Below are 26,172 nucleotides of genomic sequence, written 5' to 3'. Positions count from 1 at the left end.
TGTGTTTTGAAAAGGTCTTGCCCTTCGAAGAAACTGGGTAGCATATTTTCAACCCGGATTCTCCAGATCCCTTACAAACTGCTAACGATTCACTTTACAAAGCGTCTACAGAATCCTTTGTGGAAACAAACTGATGTCCAGTCCCCGTTTTCCCATCGGGAAAAACACATATCATAAAACACAAACATGTGCTTGCTTCCTTTAGCTTTGAAAATGCCAAACGGCACCTCTAGGCTGCTTCTGACCACAATCGTCATTCTGGTTTCGGGTCATTTGTCATTAATGGTCAATTACTCTTAATCAAATTCATTAACAAAGGATTATGAATACAATACCAATGCAAAGTAAATCAATGCTCCATGTACTTGTCCTGTCCTCCCTGAACATAATTATGAAATCAATTTGGCTGTGCAAGAGTGTTCCTAACTAAAGCCTAAGCCTGATTCCAAGAAATGATGAGGAACAACTGAAGACAGCACTGCACACTGCATGTTGGACTTCCCGTGGACCTCCAAATTGCCCCTTGCGTGTGCCCTGTGACACACTGGCATCCAGGTTGCCCTCTGCTTCATGTCCTGTGCTTCCCTGGTTAAGCTCCATGTTCAATCCAGCTCTGGAAAATGGACAGATGGATGAACTGGCAGAAAAATATTATAAATGGATCAGACATTTGCTTTCAATGTAACTTAGTAGGTTACTCTTCATTGTCAACTGCAGTAAATAAGTCTGAACAATAGTTCATAAAATAACCATCATATTGATATATCCAATAACACAACAGTCTTTTCTGTTAAATATGGATATTAAAATAAAACTTTCTTACATGCTCTCCATGCTGTAGGTCTAGGCTTCACTGCGCGTCTTCTGCATTGCCATGGCAACAGTGAAATCACGGCTCGCAAGGTACCCAATACTCACAGAGGGCTCCGCAGCCCGTGGATCTGCCACCCAGACCCCACTATACGTCACTGCAACGCACCTGATCTTAGAGGCTTTGCTGAAGGAGAAAATCTCTATCGGAAATCTCGCTGGTGCCACCTGTTGTTAATATAGCTGAATGACACCTCTGAAACCACGGCAAACATTCAACAGACAAGACAGTTAAATCAGATTAAAGCTTCATGCATAAAACACACAAGAAACCCCAAACACATAAATAAAAAGACGTGAGCTCCTTGGATTTGAATTTAAGTACAACTTTTATTAATACTGGAGTAATCACAGTGCATTTTGTTACGTTAGCAGTGTCCAAAGTTAAATGAAAAAGATAAATATTACAGATAAAGAAAGACCTGCCATTGCAGATGTGGCAAAACGTTTGGGGGGGGGGGGGGGAAGCAATAAATTAAATTGGAAAAGAGTGGATAGTGCGACAACAGATCTGCAGTGTTTGATGTCAACGGTAGGAACAGTTTTGTTTTTGTAAAAACAGCGCACACACATACATCTTGTCACAATAATACTAATTATAATAAATCATTAATAAACAAAACTGTGGCAAAGATCAAGTTCAGAGAAGCAGCTGGGTTGGAAGAAGCACCACGGAGACCACGGAAAGCTCCAGAAAAAGAGACGTTTGATTTTTCCAGGGCACAGTCCAAAGGAACTGCCTAAAACTAGACAGATGAGGAAAGGTCAAGGTCCCTCCCGTAAGCAGCTTCGCTTCTCTTAGACCAGCAGGAGCTGGGGGTGCAGGATCGACGCTTTCTGACACGGTGGGACAGGATGTGTGTGGGCTGGCGAGTAGGTGTTGCGCCAGGGCAAATATCACACTCCGCTATCGGCCAGTCAAGCGCTGTCCTGTAAGCGGCGTCCATGCTTCGTTACATCAGCGCCTTAAGGCTCAGGGCAGAGGGACGGCACCGCCGGCACCTCGGGGAACTAGAACAAGACGTGACCCAATTCCTGTCCTAAGAGGAAGGAGGCTACCGTTACACAAATCACAGACAGATCACCTAGAAGAAACAAGTCAAAGACGGGAGTAGCGCGGTTTACAGGAACGTTCCCGGTGCCCGTGATTTCATTCTAAGTATTAAACGAGATGGAGTGAGCTCAGACACCAATAAGCACGCAGAGGTACAGTCACGTGTCCATTGCAAGCCAATGAGAGCCATGCGTGTAAGAACGACAGCAGAATTCATTTCGGGGTTACCTTCAGAGTAACGTGGTCTATATACAACAAAACACCATTGACTTAAGTTATTTTCTTTATCTACAATGTTACAATGTTACACAGCAGAGGCAAATAATACAAAGTCCTAATGTGATTACAAGGCAATGGACATGTTGCTTTTACGTGGATGGAACTATACGCTAACCTGCCTTGTGTTTTTGAAGCGGAGTGAGGATAAGTGCAGCTTTGCGATGCGGCATGTTGCTGATGCGCGCAAGCTGCGTGCAGAGCAGAACAAAAAACCCTCTGTCGGGAAATCAATTACCGCTAATGTTACCCCGATATAGCTTCATCAGGGCTTAATGACAGGGGGCCTCCTCTTAATGACACACCACCTGCAGTCAATACAGGTGGCCAAACGGGCAGTCGAGTCTGGGGGGAAAAGCCGTTAGATTGGTCCATAATCAGTGTACACTTATAGCAGGACGCTCCCTGTAAGCACTTAATAGATTGTGTTGAAAGCACTTGGGAAGACTGGGCTGGGGGGCTGTCACATGTGAGATGGGACCGGCGGCGACGCAGCAATGCGGAGCAATGCAGGCATCTGCAGCCACGCCGGGATCCCGTCGGATCCGTCCAAACCGCTTCGGCTGCTCCGCAATTAAACGATCAAATTCATCCATTATTTTGGTCAAAGTAAAAACAGGTGAAAAAGAGAACAAGTCACAGACAAAATATACTCTCGCGTGATCACTGACCCAACTGCTGCGTTCTTTTTACTTAAATGTAATTATATGCTCTTTCATTCACTCAAAAATACATTAATTACATTGCTGTTCTTGCTCCGATATAGTGGACATATGCCTTTTCTTTTTTTCCCAGAATTCTCTATACAATATTAGTGTCAAAAACATTTGCGACTTGTACAATTAGACTTCATCTTCTCGTTTATGTACATCGTGGTGAGCTGTGCTTCAGTGTAATTACATGACTTAGCAGCCGCTGGCCTCCTGACTGAAGCAGCTGTCGCCGCTACACCCCCCCTCCCAAGCAACCACACAAACACACACCTGCAATTCCCAGCTTCCTTTACACCACACATCCCTGTGCTTGGTATTCTTGCATTGCTTTAATCATCAAAGTATTTATTTTAAGTTTCCTTTAAACGCAAAAACAACGTGGGCTCTGTTCTCCATCCTTACCAGCTTCTTTCAAACTGTACAGAACATACTTTGGCTTTAAATAACCGGATAAAACATCTTTACATCTCCTATATATCCTTGTATAAGAAGGATTCATAGCCACTCATTATCTCACACAGGAATGGATCAGTCACAATCTGCTCCGATGCTACGTTTCCGTAAATACAGCAATTTCAGCGAAAGTCTTATTTTCTGCAGTCCATCTGTATATCTTCCCAGTATCAGAGCTGTTCAGTGAAACCTCATTTCCCACCCAGTCCGCGCGTTCTCACAGCCCTCTCGGCATGGCTACACCCCAGTAAAACTTGCTCACACAGCAAAATGAGCACCCCCTTCAAGATCCTGATAATGCAGGAAATTATTCACCTTAAAAGATCTTCCGCTCCTCTATCTGTAATCTTGCTCTGCATAGCACTTCCCTTTCCCTATCGCATCATATGAATTACTCTGTGTACGACACACTTCACACGAAACAATCACTACAGCCACGCGACACACGATGAGGCCTGACTGCCATCTGGTGGCCATTATGGGAGTTCACCTTCAAATTACCAAAGTCTGCATTAAGACATACTAAAAAGGCCTATAAGACCCACATACGATACGAAGCAGGGTAATAGTCTACATATGCTTTCAGATGCCTTATAATTACCAAAAGGTTATAATTAAAAAAAACAACCCTAAAGGTTTATTAATCAATTTCTTCCAGGAAATTGTTACTCTTGTTCAGCAGAAAAGATGGCTACTTTCGTTGCCCATCATGAGACCATCTGGAGAGGCCTTCCCAGTCTGACAGACACACACACGGACACAGACAAAGTGGAGAGGGCTTGTTTTTCAGCCTGTCCCCTAATAACCTGTCAACTGTGCCTCCTAGGGGTCAGATGTCAGGGAATTTCTGGAGTGTGGGGGCAGTGGTTAACAGCTGGGCAGGAAACACAGCAGATACTCCTAAGCAGCTCATCACATCTCTACAGTCAAAGTACCAGTGGCATTAATTAGAAAACATGCGTCCATAGAGACTACATTTAGAGAGGCCTGAGCCTTGAACGTTTCATTAATTATTAATATTCATTCAATTCTTTTAATTACTTATTTATTCTTGTTATCTTCACAAACGTTATATTCTCTATAAAGTCAGTGATACAGACACCTTGGTGCCGGCCGGTCTTGTCCCGGGGCCCGATCACAAAATCCTGGGCGCCGACCTGTCGTTTGAGATGGTCTTGCGGAGCCGCACCCCACGGCGGATCGACACGAGCATGTCCTCTCCCTCCGAGGGCTGGGGGTCTTGCGTGGACTCATCGGGCAGCGAGGGGAAGGGGAACTGGCCCTCACCCAGGGCGTGGGCGCTGGCCACCAACTCGCCGATCTTCTCCACCAGGCTGTGGCGGTTGGCGGCGAGCAGCTGGTCTTCCTCGAGCTGCTGGGTGTAGACGCTTGTCTCCAGGCCCCCACCGGACCCCCACATCGTGTTGGGCAGGCTCATGCGCTTCGGCGACGCCCTGCTGAACTCGGGCACCCCAGGCGAGGCGTCGTCCGTGTAGAAGACACACTCTTCGCTGCCTGCCCACACCGACGGTCCCGTGTGGCTTGGGGAGTCGGGTACCGTGGGCGTCTTCACCGGCACGATGGGCGGCCGGATGGGGATGGGGCCCGCGCTGGATAGGGTGCGTCTCACCCCGGGCTTGGTGGATGGGGTCCGCCGAATGGTGGCCGTCCCTGGGGTACCCAGACCGCCTCCCCCGCCCCCTCCCCCGGGTGGCACACCCTGGGGCCCCATGCCGCTGGGCAGACCCGCGGTGCTGGCCGGCCTCTTGGTCTGGATCATGCGCCGGTAGTTCTGAGCGATGTTGCTGTGACGCGGAATGGTGGAGGACTTATCGAAGTCGGCCTGCACCTCCACCTCGGTGTCGCCGTTCACGGAGTAGCATTCGTACTCGGACACTGGAGGAAAAGGCAGACAGTCTGACAGTCATTCCAGTCTTTACAACCTTCTGCAAGTGCTTACAGTCTCACACCGTCATTCTCCTGTTAACAATACTATTTCAGATTTGACCTGGTGACCTTTTTAAAATTCAGCCCTTTAACCTGCTGGCCCTACTCTGATACTGCATTGCAGCAGAGGAGTCGTAGACCCAATAGCTGCCCCAGGATATAGGTTCAGAAGGGGTCCATGAGGTTTGGGGCACTGGATGACAGTAGAAGAGTGAGGGTGAGCTGTGACAGATTTACCTCCAAGCCAAAGAGCAGCTAGGCGTGTTTTCGAGAAAAAGAATCTAACCTTTAACTGCATTTTTAATTGCAAAAGGAACAGATTCACATTCATGATCAAAAGACCATAGCAAGGAAAACATAAGATGAACAAGCAGAACAGGAACGTAACTGCAAGTTGAATGACTGAATTACACAGAAAATGAATCTCTGTCATCATTCAGAAGAGAGCTGAAAGGTAATACAGTATCTAGCCAATAAACAGCCTCAATGGTAACATTCATTTGGAGTTACTTAAAAAAACCGAATGATGGTTTAATGATTTAATTGTGCACTTTTCATAATTTTTATAGCTTGATTTAATTATATTTCCTAAGGGTGCAAGCTAGTGATGGGAGAAATGAGGTTTCAAAACCCACTGTCAGATTAACATGAACTGTCAATTACTGCCTGTTACAACCACAGTGGTGCTGAATTCTCAAATCTAATTGGTCAGAAGGGTGTTGATTAATTCTGTATAACCATCACGTCAGCCTGCAGAATCACAGTAATAAATCAAGACATGATTATAATCTTTAATTCTAACTAACGTTACTTAAAATTCCAGATGTAGAACACAATTTAAAATTTAGCAACAGGCAATTTCAGCTACTGACTGGCTTACAGTATTAGCAGTGGGCAAATTTCAAATTAACGACGGCGGCTTAGGGCATATCTAAGCAAAATGTTTTATCATTAGTGGAAGAAAGCAGTTCTACTAATAAATGAGTTTTTGCCTTGTAGATGTGAAAGTAAAGTCTTTAGGTAAAAACGTGTAAGTATCCGTATTATAAGTGGGTTAATGCACTCCAAGCTATATATTAATATTCCAAACGTCGGGTGGTTCTTTGCCTCCGTAGCCCAGACTGAAGAGATTTGAGCCTTACGTAATCAATGAGAGCTCAGAGAATAACCAATAGGAAGATGCTGACAGCACAGAGCAAGCCCACCCACTGTGTGGTTTGAAAGCCTCGCTCCTCCAAGTCGGGCTACCGTGTGAAGGGATGGCGTCCTCCGAGCAGGAGGGCGTGGTTGTCTGCGTGCTGTAGCCGCTGGAGAACTGCAGCGAGTCGTGGCTGCTGGTCTGCTGCTCCACACTCAGGCCTCTCGTCAGCAGCATGGCCAGGTCACTGGCGGCGGGGGACACCTCCTCCCCGTGCTGGGGGGGGGCACACGGCGTTACCATGACAGTGACAGCTGAACATCACTCAGACTCAGCCATGCTAGGGGGTCTCACCCCCAGGGAGATTGCCACTTTTCAAATCTGCATTTAATTGGCAAATTTTATCAAAGGGACCCCCCAATGATAAAATGAGCTGAGCTGGGAGGGGGTACAAAAATGTGTACAAAAATCACTAAATCGATTTAGAATTTTGAAAAATAATTTTTCAGGGAGGGTTGAGACAAAAAAAAAAAAAAAAAAACATTGTGTGGTCTGGAATCACCTCTGGCTTTCAGCCGGAAATGACTGAGTATTTCTCAGCAGGTCCTCATCTCAGGACCAGTATGTGTCCTTAATCATCATGCAATCTGCACCTGAACAAATGCTGCACTTCATTATGTGTTTTTTTTTTTTAATACTTGGAGCCTGGGAACTGTCTAAACATCCATTAGTTTCACGCCATCTCACCAATCTTTAAATAGCAGCACCTGAGTGAAATAGCACAGCTGGACATCTGAATATGAAAAGGCCTTTTTAAAGAGAGACTTTGTGTCCTTGAAAACACTGTTGTCTTTATTAAGGCAAGTAATATAGTACGAAATGCAAAGGTTCTTACTAGAGTACCGCGGCAGTTACCTTGGCAGCAATTGTGGCTGGAGACATTCTAGGCCTCTGGGAATCTTCTGGATGTATCGCGGTGTAGGCCGGGGGAGCAGGAGAGGTTTCTGGCTCTCTCAGGCGCTCCGGTGGGTCCTTTCTGCGCTGTAGCGTATTGACCAATGGCTGTTCATAGGGAACAGGTTTTGACCAGTCCTAAAGAATTGGGCAGAGTTATTGAGATTCAGAGAAAACAATGCAGTTGATGGAGGAAGTGCAGTGGAGTTTTTGAAGGATTCGTCACATGTGTGCCTGAGGCCTCCTAGTGGTTGACTTCTGTATTTGTGTTCTGTTTGCTGAGAATCGTTATACCTATGGACTGCTCAAGTTAGCAATTTCTCCCTGGGAGATTTCAGATGAGAGGCAGGGCATGAAGGTTTGCTGGCAAGCAACATAGACGGAACACAACTCAAGCAATAAAGTCACAAACGAGTTAATGAGGAGATTATTAAATAAGTAAATAAATAAATAAAAACACATTATTTGAAGGACTGCAGATCAAACACAAAGCGAAGCAAGCAAACAAAGAATTCAAAGAAATCAAAAGAAACGAACAAACCTTCCAACAAGGAACCTTTGATGTGGGAGATGAATTATTGGATCCAGGGGAGCGATTATAGGGTAGGGATGCAGACAGTATGAGAGGTAGAGGCTTGATGGAGCCATTGTGAGAGAGAGCAGGGCGGAAGGTAGAGAAGGTCAAGCCAAACTGCAGAATGGAGAAACATGATGATCAAGGTGAGCAGAATTAAGATCCCAGCAGGGAGATCAAGGCCTGGTGCCAACTGGCCATGAGGTTCCACCTCTGAGGAAGCGAAGCAGATGACAGGGTCTCAGTACCCCTCAGCTCTGTATCTGACCCAAGGCTACAGCCAGGAGCGGCCAAGACCCTGCGTGATGCACCAGGCACATACAGCAGAACTTCAGCTCCACTGCTGTGCTAAACTCTTGCCTTTTCACTTGATATATTAAATGTTTATCCTGCTAAAGGCATTTGTACTTAAAAGCGCTTTTAATAGGACCTTGAAATGATTTTTACCTTATCTGCCTTTAGGTCAGAGGGATTTGAGACGAAGAGCTTGCTGGAAAGCTATTCCGAGAACTTGTGAAGGAACTTGTGAAGGAACTTGTGAAGAATGCACAAAGTATTTTGCTCTTCTAAGAACTGTCGATAAATATTAGGTGCATCCGACCAAAGGCTTTCCACTGGTTTATGTTCTTCAGAAAATGACCTTCAAATGCCTTGGTTAGAATTTCATTTGCTCTGAAATGGATTTAATAATCTACTCGTCTCCATTTCCTCTATACAACATAGAGTTGCTATTTAGAGATAGACTCCCACAACTCTGGCATTGCCAAGTAAACAAGAGGAGCCAGACATTGGTTAGAAATACTGCTTGCAGGGGAATGACAGAAATTGTCTGAATAGTAAGGCTGGTATCAGAATGAGTGTGAATGTACCATGGAGAGATGCTATGAATGAGTTAGGGAGGGGGTGGGGGTTGTGTTTCCATGGAATTTCACACAAGTAAATGACAAATGTAAGAATGTTGTACTGGGCACAGTCCATGTCAGTGCTTAGTTTATGGAAGCTCAGTGTAAAACGCAAGCAAGAGCGTCGTCAGAACAAAAGACACTGGAAGAAAAAAAGCTGCATGAAATTAGAGTGGCTACAAGCCATGAAATCATGGCTGTGTTTGTGTTGTGGTGGAGGGTGAGCTAATCAAGGTGAAGAGGTGTGTGTGTGTGTGTGTGTGTGTGTGTGTGTGTGTGTGTGTGCGCGCGCGTCCGCGTATATATTTTATGATTAAATATGATATGATTAAATATGATTAAAAACCTGTTATTTTGACATTGTGGGGACTATTTTTTCAGTCTCTATACGGGAAAAATCAATTTTATATAAAAAAATGTGACTGCAATAAAAAAAACTAAAAAAGTCTTGTATTTTGTTTGGTTACTTATGGTTAAGGTCAGGACTGGGTGGGGTTAAGGCCGTCATTGTTGGAATTAGAGTTTTGCCCATAGAAATGAATGGGCAGTCCCCACAAAGATATGAGTATGTTAGGAGTATGAGTAGGTTTGTGTGTGTGTGTGTGGGCGAGTGTGTGTGTTTCCAGGGTGAACTAACCGTGGTAGGCGAGCTGCACTCACTGACCGACTGGCAGGTTTCCGAAGCTTCAGAAGAGGCCGAGCTGGAGGACTTCTGACGAGAAGAGACAGCGAGGGTTAGGGAGATCTGACACATGACCTGCGGAGCTGCAGCCTTATCACAGCAGCTCTGGAGGCTGCCCATGCACGGGATGCAGTGAGCGCGATACCACAACCAGGGCACGTCCTAATCTCTATCCCACTGTGCATGTCTCTCTCAAAAAGCACAATATTCCAGCTTAACACTAGTGCTCCCGGGCTTCACGCGCCCTGTAACCACGGTGACTGTTTGTTTACTGTACAGCAGCGGCGGATTTCTGCGCTGCTTACCTGGCTGGTGATGTCAGAGGGCATAGGCGACGGCGGCTTCGAGTAGATGTTGGCATCCTGCGATACGAAACCCGAGTCATGGGAGGAAACGCTGCAGAGGCGCTGGGTGCCCCCCCGTGGCGGCTGAGCCAGGCTGCGGTAGCGATAGGACGAACTGGGTGAGTGAGTCTGCGAGCCGCCTGAGGAGCGGGAAGCACTACTGTGGGCGCTGTTTACGCTGCTGTGGGGGTGGTGGGGGGGTCGGGGACAAGAGACAAGGGACGGGGAATCAGCGATTGGAGGGGGTTAGAAGGTAGTGATGGATAAGCAGGAGATGAACAAGAGGAGAGATGAATTGTGGGGGGAAAAAAGTGTGTAGAGCAGTGCAAGTGAAATGGGGGGAGGGGTTTTAATTGTGATAAAAGATTTAGGAAGGAGAAAAGAAATGCAAGAAATGATGCGAGGGTGAGTGAGAGAAAGCCAAGAAGAGTCAGATGCCGCCCATAGATGGGACAAAGCATTGTGGGAAAATGGGTTGAGGTGAGGGGCAAGGGGGAGGAGGAGAGCACACAGGAGAGACCATGAGAGACACAGTGAGACCACAGGACAAGGAGTTAGTCACTGCAAAATCCACACAGCAGCTAACAGTCACTTGGCTTCAACATGAGATCAGCGAGGATGTGGAAGCTATAATGGGGACTGGATCACAGAAATCAGTACCAAGGGAGACCTGCACAGGTCAAGTAGTCAAGCACAAAACATGAAGAGTGGCAAGAGGCTTCTGCTTTGAAACACGTATCTGGGAGCCATTTCTTAGGGAAATACATATAACTAAACATTAAATTTAAAAAATCTTCAGTCTCGTCCACAAACCTTAAAATGTCTTTGTTGCAGTAATTTCATATTATGAGCTCAGTAAGTGAAAAGCTCAGTAACGCAGCATTATAAATGCACGGCTGCGAGATACACACTCCCAGCCCCCTAACCCCCCCACTCCCAGCCTTCTAACCTGCACATGCTGCTCTTCCTGGAGCCGGAGCTGCTGGGGGACGAGGGGGGGGTTTGGTAAGACCAGCTGTAGTCGGACCCCTTCAGGTCGTTAATCACCTGCGACAGGGAGGCCAGTCAGAGAAGGTGCGTCTCTGTCTTCCTGACGTCAGGCATCCACACACACACACACATACACACACACACACACACATACACACACACACACACATACACACACACACACACATACACACACACACACACATACACACATACACACACACACACACACACACACACATCCACACACACACACACACACACACACACACATACACACACATCCACACACATACACACACATCCACACACATACACACACACACACACACATACACACACATACACACACATACACACACACACACACATACACACACATACACACACATACACATACACACACACACACATACACACACATCCACACACACACACATACACACACATCCACACACACACACACACACATACACACACACACACACACACACACACACATCCACACACATACACACACACATACACACACACACACACACTGGCAATGACGATGCTTTCATTCTGCTACAGTTTATTAGGTTCAAGTTTCAGTTACCTGCTCGCTAGCGGGGGGCAGTTTCTGGGGGTCGGTGGTCAGTACCACAAGGTCATCGATAATGCCCTGGAGGTGCGTGATTTCTCCCAGCATGGCGATCTCTCCATTCTAAGAAAAAGACCGTAAGGGTAGAGTTAGAGGCAGTGGTAAAGTGGTAAGCAGAGTTCTGCTAATCCGCTAACCACTAACTAGCCAAGCTAACTTTTTCCATTAGCGGATTAGTGTTTCTGCTAACTTTGGAAACTGTTAGTGGAGCAATTAGTGGAACCAAATTTAGTGTAAGCTAACTGTAAAGTGAATAAAGTTTAACAAGTCAAAAACTGTGTAAACCCATATTTATTCCTGTCAACAGTCTATCTGGCACGCTATTGGATGACTACGTGTGAACACAAGATGTGATTGGTCAATAACATGGAAGATTTAAGGTAGTCTGGGCTAAATGAAAGTTAAGATAAAGTTCATTTAGACTGGGGTACCGTGAATTAATCAGGCCTGTATCAAGCAGCTGTATTTCTTTGCTTAGCCAGATAATTTGTCAGATGTAAGGTAACCTACTTTAAATTGACTTCATCTTCCCTCACTTACATTTAGCCCAGACTACCTTAAATCTGACAGATTATCCAGCTAAACAAGAACTCGTGCTTTGGGAAACATGCCCTCAGTTGTATTTTCTAGGTTCTGATTGACAGAGCTGAGACCGGGTAAGCACCGCCATGTTTGTAGTCCACAAGTGGCCGTCAACATGGGCCAGTTGCAAAAAAGGGCATAAACACTTACATCTCTCAAACAGAATATCACAGAAAGAAAATTTCAAAGCTAATTTATTCTAGAGACTCAGAATTCAAAGATACCCAGTGGGGTATGTCCTACATATCCCCTAGTAATTACTCTAGTATGACAGCCTTCAGTGTTAGACAAGTTAAAATTTTTGGTCTCTAGGGACGTTTTCAAGGGTTTCAGAGCCAAAAGCCAAACCAATGCTGAATTCATATGATAAAAGTTAGTGGTTAGCAGTTATCTGTAGATTCCACTAAATTTTTAGTGATTTATCAGTTTAGCGTTAAACAAGCGTCAAATTAAACTTTAAAGTTAGCGGATTAGCACGAGGTCTCCAACTCCAGTCCTGGAGTTCCACCACATCTCATTCAACTCAAGTAAAGGGTGGTAGTTAGTAGAGATGTAGAACAAGGTGTGTTAAATGTGGAGAAACCCCAAAATGTGCAGGACCGGGGCTCCCCAGGACTGGAGTTGGAGATCCCTGGATTTGCAGTTATTGAAAGTCACTGTTGGTGTAGCTGTGCCCACCACTGCTCAGAGGGCCCCTACCACAGTCACTGTTGGTGTAGCTGTGCCCACCACTGCTCAGAGGGCCCCTACCACAGTCACTGTCGGTGTAGCTGTGCCCACCACTGCTCAGAGGGCCCCTACCACAGTCACTGTTGGTGTAGCTGTGCCCACTACTGCTCAGAGAGCCCCTACCACAGTCACTGTTGGTGTAGCTGTGCCCACTACTGCTCAGAGAGCCCCTACCACAGTCACTGTTGGTGTAGCTGTGCCCACCACTGCTCAGAGGGCCCCTACCACAGTCACTGTTGGTGTAGCTGTGCCCACCACTGCTCAGAGGGCCCCTACCACAGTCACTGTCGGTGTAGCTGTGCCCACCACTGCTCAGAGGGCCCCTACCACAGTCACTGTTGGTGTAGCTGTGCCCACTACTGCTCAGAGAGCCCCTACCACAGTCACTGTTGGTGTAGCTGTGCCCACCACTGCTCAGAGGGCCCCTACCACAGTCACTGTTGGTGTAGCTGTGCCCACCACTGCTCAGAGGGCCCCTACCACAGTCACTGTTGGTGTAGCTGTGCCCACCACTGCTCAGAGGACCCCTACCACAGTCACTGTCGGTGTAGCTGTGCCCACCACTGCTCAGAGGGCCCCTACCACAGTCACTGTCGGTGTAGCTGTGCCCACCACTGCTCAGAGGGCCCCTACCACAGTCACTGTCGGTGTAGCTGTGCCCACCACTGCTCAGAGGGCCCCTACCACAGTCACTGTCGGTGTAGCTGTGCCCACCACTGCTCAGAGGGCCCCTACCACAGTCACTGTCGGTGTAGCTGTGCCCACCACTGCTCAGAGGACCCGTACCACAGTCACTGTTGGTGTAGCTGTGCCCACCACTGCTCAGAGGACCCCTACCACAGTCACTGTTGGTGTAGCTGTGCCCACCACTGCTCAGAGGGCCCCTACCACAGTCACTGTCGGTGTAGCTGTGCCCACCACTGCTCAGAGGACCCCTACCACAGTCACTGTTGGTGTAGCTGTGCCCACCACTGCTCAGAGGACCCCTACCACAGTCACTGTTGGTGTAGCTGTGCCCACCACTGCTCAGAGGGCCCCTACCACAGTCACTGTTGGTGTAGCTGTGCCCACCACTGCTCAGAGGGCCCCTACCACAGTCACTGTTGGTGTAGCTGTGCCCACCACTGCTCAGAGGGCCCCTACCACAGTCACTGTTGGTGTAGCTGTGCCCACCACTGCTCAGAGGACCCCTACCACAGTCACTGTCGGTGTAGCTGTGCCCACCACTGCTCAGAGGGCCCCTACCACAGTCACTGTCGGTGTAGCTGTGCCCACCACTGCTCAGAGGGCCCCTACCACAGTCACTGTTGGTGTAGCTGTGCCCACCACTGCTCAGAGGGCCCCTACCACAGTCACTGTTGGTGTAGCTGTGCCCACCACTGCTCAGAGGACCCCTACCACAGTCACTGTTGGTGTAGCTGTGCCCACCACTGCTCAGAGGGCCCCTACCACAGTCACTGTTGGTGTAGCTGTGCCCACCACTGCTCAGAGGGCCCCTACCACAGTCACTGTTGATCAGTGAGGCCCAGGGCGTTTCAACCAGCTCACTCTCAACAGAATTTGGAGCATTTTAAGTCCAGCTTAATCCATAAATGTCAAGCCATCATTTTCTTTCCTTTTCCATTACACCCTATAGATCACAGTCTTCCTCCTACCTTTAACAATACATTCTACAATCTGTACATTTTCCATACACCCAACAGTCAGCAGCCCCCCCCCCCCCATCACACTGAACAATCAATCTGCTGCTTTTCCTCTATCCACACTGGTCTCACTCTCACCACTACAGGCTGCAGGAAGCTGATGAAGGTGCAGAATCGACCCCTCTCCTCCACCAGTGCCCTGCGCACCGCCTGCTTCTCCATCTCCTCCATCAGCAGGCACATGTCAGTCACGTCCTGCATGGCGCTGTCCAGCTGGGGCTGCAGGTCTCCTCTACCTGTGGAGCGGCCAAGCGGAGGGAGGAAGAGAAGCAGGAGGGGGCAAAGAGGGTAAAAAGGTAGGGTGGGGGCGGGAAGGAGGGCAAACAGAGCGAGAGCACATAAGGCGCCCGGCCCGATGGCAGGCAGAGGCCAGGAGATGAGAAGGTGTAGGAGGAGGAGTGGATGGAGGAAGTGAAGCAGGCGAGGAGCAGTGTATGCAGGGGAGACAGTGGGAACAGCACGGAGGAGATGGAAGTATGAGTGAAAGGTGGAGGAACAGGTTAAAGGAGAAAAACCGCACATGGAAAAATAAAGCGTCACACAAGGGAGGAGAAAGGAGGAGAGACATGATTAGACCCCAAAGGGGAAGAATTCCATGGTGCCGCTACCAAGACATGGGGAGAGATCTTCACAAAATGAGATGGTGTGATGAATGAAGTTTACCATCAGCGATCTTCATAAGAGCAAATGGCAGGTAAATGAACTTGATGGGATATTTTAGGGTGTGTGTACATATATACACACACACACACACACACACACGTATATAAAACGTGGTACAGCATTGCCACCCCCCATGCAGAAGACAGGGCAAGATGGGAAAACAAGACAGAGACTACAAGCCACAATGAGTCCTACACTACTGTAGAAATCACATGCAAACAGACGTTAAGGTGATAATACAAACAGCAACTTTTAGAGCAGTGTTGCTGGGCAGCCAAGCAGGTGGCGCAGAGACTCCTCCAGACACGGATGATCACAAAGCATCGCCCACTGCCAATCAAAGTTTTTCCAATTGGGAATTTGTTGCCCAATACCAATGGGAAAGTGCCCAAGGAACATTGGTCTGCAACATTGCTCAGAAAGTTGCCCTGTGTATCATCACCCGTACTGACTACTTACAGTATAAAGCAGTTCTAAACTGAAATGTCCTCTGTTATTTACCGGTAATAAATTTAATTGATACCTGGACCCACTCATTAATCTGTATGCTATTCTACTATAGCTGTAATTACAGTAAATCAGTGACAAACGATAATTTATCAATTAGTCATGAGATCATCATTATTATTTCAAATAAACAACTGTAGAATAGATTATATTTGTTGTATAACTAAGTGAACTGAATGTTGGTGTGTTATTGATACCTAGTACCATTCTGAGAAATGTAGTCCATTTAAATTACCTATATTTTGCTTCCCAGGTGTCTAAACGTAGGACAGGAATCTCTAGGCTTCTTTTAACCACCATTCAGACCTCACATTTTGTTCATTTCTATCCTAAAATCACATGACCAGCATGTGACCAGTAGGTATTCCTGCATCACCGGGAGACACATTTACACAAGACTTGATCTGGGTGGTGAGATGCACAGCCAGGGAGGGAAAAAATGACAATGAGAAAGAAGCATAGCATAGCATGGCATAGCATAGCATAGCATAGCATAGCATAGCATAGCATGGCATGGCATAGCATAGCATAGCATAGCATGGCATAGCATAGCATAGCATAGCATAGCATGGCATAGCATAGCATGGCATAGCATAGCATGGCATAGCATAGCAAAGCAGAGCAGAGCATAGCATAGCATAGCAGAGCATAGCATAGCATGGCATAGCATAGCATGGCATAGCATAGCATAGCAAAGCAGAGCAGAGCATAGCATAGCATAGCATGGCATAGCAGAGCATAGCATAGCAGAGCATAGCATGGCATAGCATAGCATGGCATAGCATAGCATGGCATAGCATAGCATAGCATAGCATGGCATGGCATAGCATAGCATAGCATAGCATGGCATAGCATAGCATGGCATAGCATAGCATGGCATAGCATAGCAAAGCAGAGCAGAGCATAGCATAGCATAGCAGAGCATAGCATAGCATAGCAGAGCATAGCATGGCATAGCATAGCATAGCAAAGCAGAGCAGAGCATAGCATAGCATAGCATGGCATAGCATGGCATAGCATAGCAAAGCAGAGCATAGCAAAGCAGAGCATAACAAAGCATAGCATGGCATAGCAGAGCATAGCATAGCAGAGCATAGCATGGCATAGCATAGCATGGCATAGCATAGCATGGCATAGCATAGCATAGCATAGCATGGCATAGCATAGCATGGCATAGCATAGCATAGCATAGCATAGCATGGCATAGCAGAGCATAACATGGCATAGCATAGCATGGCATAGCATAGAATAGTATAGCATAGCATGCCCAAGGAGAAAAGATGTACAGAACTTACCCAAGAGCTCTAAAGACAGGGAAAGCATTATGGGGGGAACAACACAGTTGGGGCATTGGTAGATGTAAAAAAGAAAGAGTTTGGGGTGGGAATAAGGGAAGAGAGAGGGAGAGAGAGAGAGAGAGAGAGAGAGAGGGAGAGAGAGAGAGAGCATACACAAGGCCTTGTGTTAGGATTGGCACAGTGGCTTTTGCACATTTCTCAACCATTAGTCGCAAACGGAGAGCAGAAGCAACACCATGCCGATTCACAGTCAGCCTGAATAACCTCAGTGAAGTAAACAGCAAGACGGAGGGCTGAAGGAAGATATCTGCTGTCATCATGGTCACAAGACGGCATGAGGAGGTACAAACAAAGCAACAGGAGTCTGTGTACATACAGCGGCCCCCAGCTCCACTAATCAGTATATTCTTATATATGCACCACACTCCAAATGGTAATAGACTCAGTATGCTTTGGATAAAGATGACTATCTATCAAAGGTACAGTGAACCCAGGCAAAGCAAGGCGGACTAGGCCCGGTGTACGTCTCCAGTAGAATTATACAAAGTGCTACGTAGAGTTCAACACCATAGGATTTAGCACAAGTAGACATTGCACAAACTAATTCTGCAATATGTAAATGGTTCAAAATGTAAAGAGACAATTACTTTCAAAATTTAGTTTCAACACAAAGTTAGTCCACAATTAAAACGGCATGCCGTGCATGTATTTCGTGACCACTAGGGGGCAGTGTTTCTCTGCAGAGCAGGTTCTCATCACACTGTGCATCTCCCCTGTGATTATTCCAGGACTGTCTGCAGCACTCTCTCCTGGGCTGGACGTTAAGGTCGTGGAAAGGCCATGCTGGCTAGACCCAAACTGTCAGGCAGACAGACTCATGGGAAATTACAGCCGACGCCTGTTGTACTGTCTCAACAGGCAACATGATGTGAAATTGATACAAATGGCACTGTTTTCAGAACTGCATTGTTCTGTAGCTGTCATATAACAAAAGGAAACAAAATCACTTTTCTCCATGAGCGTACAGCTAAAAAAAAGTGACTAATAACTCAAACTTGCTGCGGACGATGTAAATAATCCAATGGGAAGATGCAGGCTCAGCAGAGGTGCGTCAGGCGAGTAGGGAGCGGCATCTCAGAGCTGGGCAGAGGGTGTGAGAGTGCCCTGGGGCCTGGCAGCATGTGCCAGACCCAGGCGGCATCCCTACCTTTCCTGGCCTTCTTCTGTAACTTCAGCGTGTCGGAGGACTTCTTCTTGATCTCATGACGGGATCTCTTGTACTCTGCGGAAGGGGGAGAGTACAGGTATCAAGGTGAGCGGCGGCACAGAGCGGCACAGGGCCGCATTTCCGGGGCGGAGCTGAGGGGGGCGCCGTGCCTCACCCTTGGCATGATCTTTGTCCATCTGGTTGGCTGTCTTCTTCCACTCTTCAATGCGGTCTTGCAGGGGGGTGATTAGACTCTCCATCAAGGCACTGGAAATGGGGGAGCAGTGAGATGGGTACCAAAAAAATGAAGGTAAGAACAGGCGCTTCACTATTTTTGCATTTGTGTTTATTCACTTTCAGCTGACTGATAAGTCTATAACTTTAAGACAGAAACATATATGCAAAAGTCTGATTTTTTTTGGAAATTAAAAAAAAAAAGTTTTTCTTTGGGAAAAAGAAACACTGGATCCCAAAATGAAATGGTGATGCTTGTAATCAGATAATCCTCAGCTACAATCACGCTGTCAGTCAGATGCTCCAGATGAAGCAAACTGGACACGAGAGGCCCCACTAATAATACAGAGGGTTTGGGTTAGAGTCATGTGACTCCAGTTAACAAGGAGAGGGCGGGGCCACAGAATCAGAACAGTGTGACAGACAGGGATTAGTCAGAGCCCAATGACACGGCAAATAACCAAACATTATGTGAGAAAAGATAGCAGCCATTAAGGGAAGGGATGACAGGTTGGCCTGGGGGAGAGATTAGGTCTAACCATGTCCCAGTACTGCTAAAATGTATTTCATCTGACAATAGAGTGCACTTTGTGTTGTTTTATTAAAATCCTTCTTTAAATCCCTACATTGTCCTGCAGACAAAACAGAGAGAAGCAGAGAGCCAAAAGACTGGGTTAATCACTCAGGGATTCAGCAGATGTTTTCCACAGGATGGAGATGTGATGTTTCCACTCACAGACTATACGGTAGAGGATGCCATTTTGCACGCCGGTAGCGTACCTGCTTTTAGAATAGCCTGACACTTCGCACAAACACAGTGCGAGAGCTTAATGCCAACCATCAACAGTAGAGGGCCTCGTAGGACAAGAGGGGAGCGCAGTGGGATGGTTAAGGACAGGAGCTTGTGACTTTAAGGTTACAGAATCCACCATCAGTACGAGTTGTGTGGGTGAGCAAAGTACTAAAGCCTCCGCTTCCTCGGTAAAAATACCGGCTCTAAAAATGGATAAAAGGCTTTCTGGAGGAAGCTGTTAGCTGCGAATCCAAACCATTTTTCAAACTTCTCTCACTCTGCTTCTCAGCAACCCATCAGGAGAGCAGAGAAATGACAGCGACTCGTGGCCATTTGTCCGGTTCGCCGTTCGGCGTTATGTGAGGTTTTTACGGAGTAAAATAGTATGGATCTCTTCTTGGCCATTGGCTTAACACGCAGCTCACGTCATGGAACGTGAGAGAGAACATCACAGGCTGATAAACAGCTGAGCACGCAGAGGAGGCCGCAGAATTAACCTCGTGTGTTTCTGTCTAAATGCAGCATCGGAGAAATTAAAGGACGCACAGACTCCGTACTTCATCCAAATGCGCTTTTTTGGATCTATGAATCATTTTGAATCCTGAGTCAGCCTCTGCCTGTCATTAAGAAAGTCATGCTGATCTTAACAGGCAGTTTGGCCACACAAGACTCCCCCCCCCCACCATATAAAGTAGAGGTTTATGCCTAATTATGCTGTTCTCCCATGAACACCAGGAGGTTGCGGGGAAGAACCTCGTTTCAAAATGAGCTCATAGCAAGACCCCTGCCCCCCCCAAGCTTTTGTGGTAGAGATTACAGTAAACATGCAGACAGCCATTTGCAGAGGGCCGTCATTACAGACCCCCATGTCCCAGCAAATAAAAATTCCACAAAAAACATTCACTGCAGTTTTACACCACTTTGACTTTATCACATCCCACGGTCCCGGAAACAGATGTCTGTACCGTGGGGGTGAGGTTTGATGAAGGCATTAGGACCTCATCGGTTCCTCGCTCTCTTTGCGTCTGTCCACATATATACAGGCAGACAGCTCACAAGGTGGTGTGGCAGACACACATCGCAGCGCCAGTTTAACCCTTACGGCTCTGTGTCCCTTTGTGGGCACCTCAAGATGCAAGAAACTATTGCCACAGTAAACAGTCAGTTCAACTGAGAAATGAAAATCTTACTCTACATGTGCTTCCAGCCACTGGCAAACACAAACACAACATGCAGACGCCAAATACAAATCAAGGTGCTTACAGTAAAACAATTAATATGATTACAATTATAATGGTGGTCCAGCACTGTTTGGGTTCATAATACACACGTAGATACAGTGCAGTGTAAACATTATGCAAATACTGCAAAGGAGTGGACAAGTAATAGCCAGAGAAAGATAATCTGTCATATGTGCCAGGTTTTAGTGCAACAAAAGGAAGAATCTCATTGGCTGGAGGTAGATTGTGTCGTCAGAATCCGGGTTATCGAATGGAGGGACAGTGAGCGATAGCTGTTTAAGAACAGAAAACATTATTATCCTATTTCCGAAAGCACATGGTGGGTTCATCGTACCCTGGGGTGAGACGATATACTTTTGGCCTCTAAAGCATTAAACTATATTGGTTAAAACCCAGGATCTGGCAGAAAGAAGAGACTGATTTTTCAAACATCAGCCTCATAGTCACCCTCCAGTTCAAGCCTTCAGACGCTGAACTCCGCCTTGTCGAGGATGTTAAGACGATAGAGTAACAGAAAGGGGCATCACACAGTACGCTATTACTGAACATTACTCGCGTGATGTTTCACCACTGCATTAACTGGAGGCAGTCACTGAGAGTGATTTGGCTTTATATAGTAAAGGCAGATTACTGGACAGCACAGAATGGCATTATTCACCATGTAGCACCAAGCTAACAGGACCAGAGAGCCAAAGGAACGGATCACACCTAAGTTTTCCATATAAACAAGGCAGTTGATAAAACATAATATTAAAAAGACATCGAAACGATATCATAAAAGTCAGATGGGAAAAGAACAATTTACAGTTACATTAAGGCTGTGATATTAAATTTACACTTTATTTACTGAGGAGAGGCTTTTATCATTATATATTTATATTATATAATGATATATATCATTATATAATTATTTTATATTTTGAGATAGCAGGGTCAGTCAGACCCTGGGCCAGCTGGGTTTAAGGGTCTCGCTTAAGGGCCCAACACTGAAATGAATCTGCCAAGCGTGGGATTCGAACCTGAGGCAGCACAGGCGCAGTGAGGCCCGGGGAGCGGCGGCTCGGCGACTTACTTTGTGAAGTGGCGCAGCTTGGCTTCTATGCTGCGGTGCCGCATGCACATCCGCGTCAGCGCCGATCCGATGTCTCGCGTGGCACCTGGAGAATTGCGAGAAATTCTGGACCATCCAAAATACAATAATATCAAACAAGATATGCTAAGAGCAGCAAACCTCAGTAAACACTGACATTATCTACTGCAGAAAGACCCACAGGGCAAATTATATTGTTCAGTTTCCTGTGCAGAAAATGATTTTGTAGGCTGTGCATAACATAGCTGCGATAAGCAAACATAAATACTATATTTAATAGATGACCAACTACAATATACATCTGCACCATTATTTTAAAAATCCAGCTCAATTACTTCTCACACCCCTGATCTGTGCTTAAGAAACTGGAGGCAAACTCCTGGTCTGGTCACAGAAGCATAGCAACTGGCTCGTGGAGTTTAACTTACACAAAAATGTTCTGAGGGCAGAATAAAAAATGATTGGTTCAGAGAGATAACCAATTGGATTGTAGAGGAGGTGGGTTCAAGCAACAAGAGGAGGCGGGACTCAGACATCTGATTGGTTGGCCCCACCTCCTCTAGTTGCTTGAACCCACCTCCTCAACAATATGATTGGATCTCTCTCTAAACCAATCATTGTTCCTTCTGCCCTCAGAACATTCTTGTGTAAGCAAAATTCCCATGAGTTAGAAGCTGACCAAGCTAAAGCCCAGGTACCATCTTGATGGGATTTTCCAAGTGCTGTAAATCCCAGTTTCCTGGGGGTAATCAAGGTAAAACCTCCCGCTTCTTTACTTCCGGGGTGTTTCCTCCCACCAATCATCAAACGGATGGAGGCTCAAAACAATCCCAGCTTCCTAGGGCTGCAGTCAATCCAACTGAGACTCAAATTACTCAAATTAGGCCTGACTACCACAGGGAACTGTTCTGGTTCTCCATACGAGGCCTTGGCGTTCACCAGATACCTGAAAGGACTCACACCGACCTGGGACCTGGTATCCATCTGCAGGGAAAGCAAACCGGCCCTCCCTAGGAGTACACAGATGCAAAGCACAGCTAATCAGCACTCTTTTCTATCCAAAAAGTCATTAGCATCAAGATCATCCTCATTTTAGGATTTGCAAACATCCCATAAACCCGATCAACAAGGGGCCTACTGTATCGTTTACATTTATCTGATGCTTTTAGAGAAAAGCAACTTACAGTAGAGGGAAAGGTATCAATTTGTGTGTGCTGCCTGGAAATCTAACCCACAACCTTTGAGTCATCAGTGCAAAGCGCTGCTTGCTGGGCTACAGCATCATTTCTCATGGCCCCCCACAAATTCACCTGCCCTCGCTTGCACAGTTGAGTCACCTGCCACCCCTCAGGCTCCTGCCAATTAGGGGTCATTGTCTGAAATCACATCCAAACACCTTTTGCCACTTCAGCTTTTAACACAGGACCTGATAAACAGCCCGGTATTCCCTCTCATGCGGCTCAGCTCAGTACCAATTAGTGGATGGTTTGATTTCATGCAAACGAGAGTCACACGCACAGACACATGGTGTCCCGAGAGCGGCTCCATTCCTGACTACCTCATGGCCCTTTACCCAGTGACAAGCGCGTTTCTCAGCCTTAGCGATGCCCCCTGTTACAGCTCTGTGTACCCAGAGGCGGAGAGACTCTCAGGCTGTACCATCCAAAGGGCGCCGAAACGTCCCCAAAACACCTCATGTTATCGGTGAACCAGCAGGGAGCATCTAACCCATCACATCTGTGCGAGTTTGTTCACAAGACTCCTGGCCTGGAGGCTGCCCCACAAAGCAGGATATCTCAGTCAGATGGGTTAAACTAAGCTAGAAGTCATGACTGTTAAGTATTACGTCTAGCTTAGGTTAACCCAGTTACCTGAAAAATCCTGCTTTGTGGAGCAGCCCCCCCCCCCCCCCCCCACCACCGTTTATTTTGAAACACAGACTGTCAAGTGAGGGTTGCTGCTGCTCCACACACAGCCCAGCTACTGTGGTAAAACACGGATGGGAGGCAAACCTCACCAGACTGCTAAGCCAAGCTAATGTAAAGTAAACGAACATAAATTACCAGCAGTTGTAGTGCTGTATGTCGTCTGGAGCAGAGCTTCTGTTGTGAACCCCCACCACCCCCCCCCCCCCCCCCCCAAAAAAAAAAAAAAAGAATCTGGTGACGAATCTCATTGTTAACACATTGCAGTGCGTAGCTCCTTACCCAGATATCAGAAACACGTGCTGAGCAAAATCAAAATCCATCTGGCAACACTTTGGCCCAATACTACATGTTAGCTAATATTAGATTTTAGCTTCTTGCTAGTTTCTGGTTAGCTTGGCTAGCGCCATGCTGCAAGTTAAATGCTGCATAAATGCTCCCGACTAAAACAACAAAGCCAACAGTCATAATATTAATGAAAAGCCTCAATGCTCGCCGTCCCTGGCTCGTTCATCCTCGCCTGGGGACAGGTGGCCACCCTGCAGAGCTCCCATGATGCACTGGCTATTGATTTTTGCGCATGGAAACATTCTGGAGTAACGATTCTCATTACTGGCTACAGGGAATGAGTGAGTGTGACTGGGCAAGTGGGAAGGGAGAAGCTGGAGCTGCTGATGGGGACTGGAGGTCTTCGGTAGGTGCAATGACCCCGACGTAATCAGACACACAAACCCCTGAGAGTCACACTTCCTATTTCCCTCTATCTTACTTCCCAGAATTTCCTATGTGCATGTGGACGTATGTCCCCAAATGGGGAGTGGTGTGCAGCCCAGCGAGTTCGCTGTGATCATAAGCTCGCTGGTTCGAGTCTCTGTTGGGCTCTTGATGAAGGCCCTTGACCCCCCAAAGTGCTCCAGGGTTGCTGGATAAATGGCTTGACCCTGTGCTCTGCTGCCCAGCTTCATTCTACACTGTATATACGTGTGTGTGTGTGTGTGTGTGTGTGTGTGTGTGTGTGTGTGTCTCTAGAAGGACAGCAAGAAGACATGTGAGAAGAAGCATTTAAATGTACGGCGAATAAAAGCATCAACACGTAACACATCCTACTCAGACAGACATATGGATACAAACACATGCACACGTCTGAGCCAGGAAAACAACACGCTCACAACGCTCTGCTCACTCTCGCTGCTCACTCTCGCTGTCACCCACATGCGGGCATTTACACATGTCAACACACCCAGGCAGTGAGCCCTGACATGGGTCACGGTCGCAGCCTCTGATCGCTTTCTCTCACCGAAGCCGATTCATCCCCTTTGATCTCTTTCTCCCGCTGCTGCCGGGAGCCGTGCAGCTGACGTTCCCAACATAAGGGAGACGTGGATTAACTGGAGATACAGACCACATGCGCGAGGGGCACTAACCCACACCGAAAGCTCCATGCCAACTTATAGGGGAAACCTCCCAACCCAAAGATCAAATCCAGAGAACCTGCCACTAAACCATAAAAATGCAACCATCATGTCCATCAAACAAAAGCTCCTGCTGGATACTGTTACTGTATACAAAGCTTAACCAGTGTCAATTGTAGATATCCCTGGTAATGTCCATGGTTCTCATGTAAGCACCATGGATATGATAATACATTTGGCTGAATCTCTAAGTGGCTAACGGCCCAGATTCACAGTTGATATGCAGTAACCTAATATAGCCCAAGAGGCCAAAATGCAGAGAATACATCGACCCTCTAAGAGCTAGCAGACAGGAGCAACAGAGTGGAATGGCATTACAGAATGCAGAGTCAAAACCGGAACCTGACATAACAAGAGGTCTCATGATATCCACTGACTCTCTCATTGGCTTTCCAGGAAGCTGGCCCTGTTGGGGCCTCTGGGGAAATGTACCCAGATGTCAGTGAGACGTCCTGCTATGTTAAGGCTGAGGTGTTTATGACAACATGCCTGGCGCAGCTTGCAGGAAGAGCAGCTAACCTTTCGCAGTGTCGCAAGCTTTGCCAGAGCTGCTGTTTTCTCGTGCCCTGACCTCACCTCCACCGCCAAGCCGCCCCGTCTGCCCCCATCCTGACGGAAAGGAGGAGACCCCAGAAGGGAAATCCCTCTATTCAGCCTCTCCTGCTCTGCCTTTCCTGCCAACATGGCGTTTCCTAAACACTATTCTTCCAGGAGACAATGAAGGATGGGCTTCAACCTGCCCAGGGTGCAGCGCGACAAAGGTGCATTTCAGCACCCCTAGGGGAGCACGGCGGCTCTCCAGCTCACCTGCCCTCCATCTCGCCCTTCTCTCTAACAGGCACGGCAGGCTGCATCGCCTGGGACCGTCCCGCAAGGGACCTGCAAACTCGCCCTCTCAGCCAGCATCACTCAGCCTCCCACTGGGCATCCACTCCGCCCCTCCTATGGACATAATAACAGGCCACATCAAAGGGCTTGAATCACAGAGCACATCCAGCGCCTGCAGCAGGGCATTTATAGCACTACCTGCCAACAGATATTAGGCTTTTCATGGGTGTTAGGGGCAAATGTTTCTAGTTTAGGTGGATGTCTGTGCTCCTCAGGACGCAGTCATTCCGTCCGGAACGTTCCGGGTCGTTATACATAAGGGTTGCTTTCCTGCACACCAGATTTTTGGAGGGATTCCTG

The 26,172-nt window shown here is 47.2% G+C and overlaps 1 protein-coding gene across 9 annotated transcripts in view; it reads right to left on the bottom strand.

Moving 5' to 3' along the window:
- Window positions 1-1,180: 1,180 nt before the first annotated feature.
- Window positions 1,181-26,172, bottom strand: part of mtss1lb (MTSS I-BAR domain containing 2b) — a 55,934-nt gene continuing 30,942 nt past the window's right edge. The window contains exons 4-16 of one of the 9 annotated variants that reach the window (XR_007381935.1): window positions 21,570-21,654; window positions 18,405-18,496; window positions 18,230-18,304; window positions 14,633-14,790; window positions 11,496-11,603; window positions 10,857-10,954; window positions 9,869-10,088; window positions 9,519-9,593; window positions 7,947-8,096; window positions 7,367-7,543; window positions 6,523-6,727; window positions 2,319-5,262; window positions 1,181-1,910 (exon numbers count right to left, since the gene is read on the bottom strand). Coding sequence is in view for 7 of the 9 variants with exons in the window: in XM_048972793.1 (XP_048828750.1) it covers window positions 4,502-5,262; window positions 6,523-6,727; window positions 7,367-7,543; window positions 7,947-8,096; window positions 9,519-9,593; window positions 9,869-10,088; window positions 10,857-10,954; window positions 11,496-11,603; window positions 14,633-14,790; window positions 18,230-18,304; window positions 18,405-18,496; window positions 21,570-21,654 (2,204 nt within the window). In the remaining 2 variants the exon portion in view is untranslated. Of the gene's footprint in view, window positions 1,911-2,221; window positions 5,263-6,522; window positions 6,728-7,366; window positions 7,544-7,946; window positions 8,097-9,518; window positions 9,594-9,868; window positions 10,089-10,856; window positions 10,955-11,495; window positions 11,604-14,632; window positions 14,791-18,229; window positions 18,305-18,404; window positions 18,497-21,569; window positions 21,655-26,172 lie in introns of those variants that run through there. The other 8 variants (XR_007381936.1, XM_048972793.1, XM_048972795.1 and 5 more) reach the window with 8 other exon arrangements.

The sequence above is a fragment of the Brienomyrus brachyistius genome, chromosome 13 (genome assembly GCF_023856365.1).
Source record: "Brienomyrus brachyistius isolate T26 chromosome 13, BBRACH_0.4, whole genome shotgun sequence".
In the NCBI taxonomy this organism is placed as follows: Eukaryota; Metazoa; Chordata; class Actinopteri; order Osteoglossiformes; family Mormyridae; genus Brienomyrus; species Brienomyrus brachyistius.
This window is presented reverse-complemented; position numbering and strand designations above follow the sequence as displayed.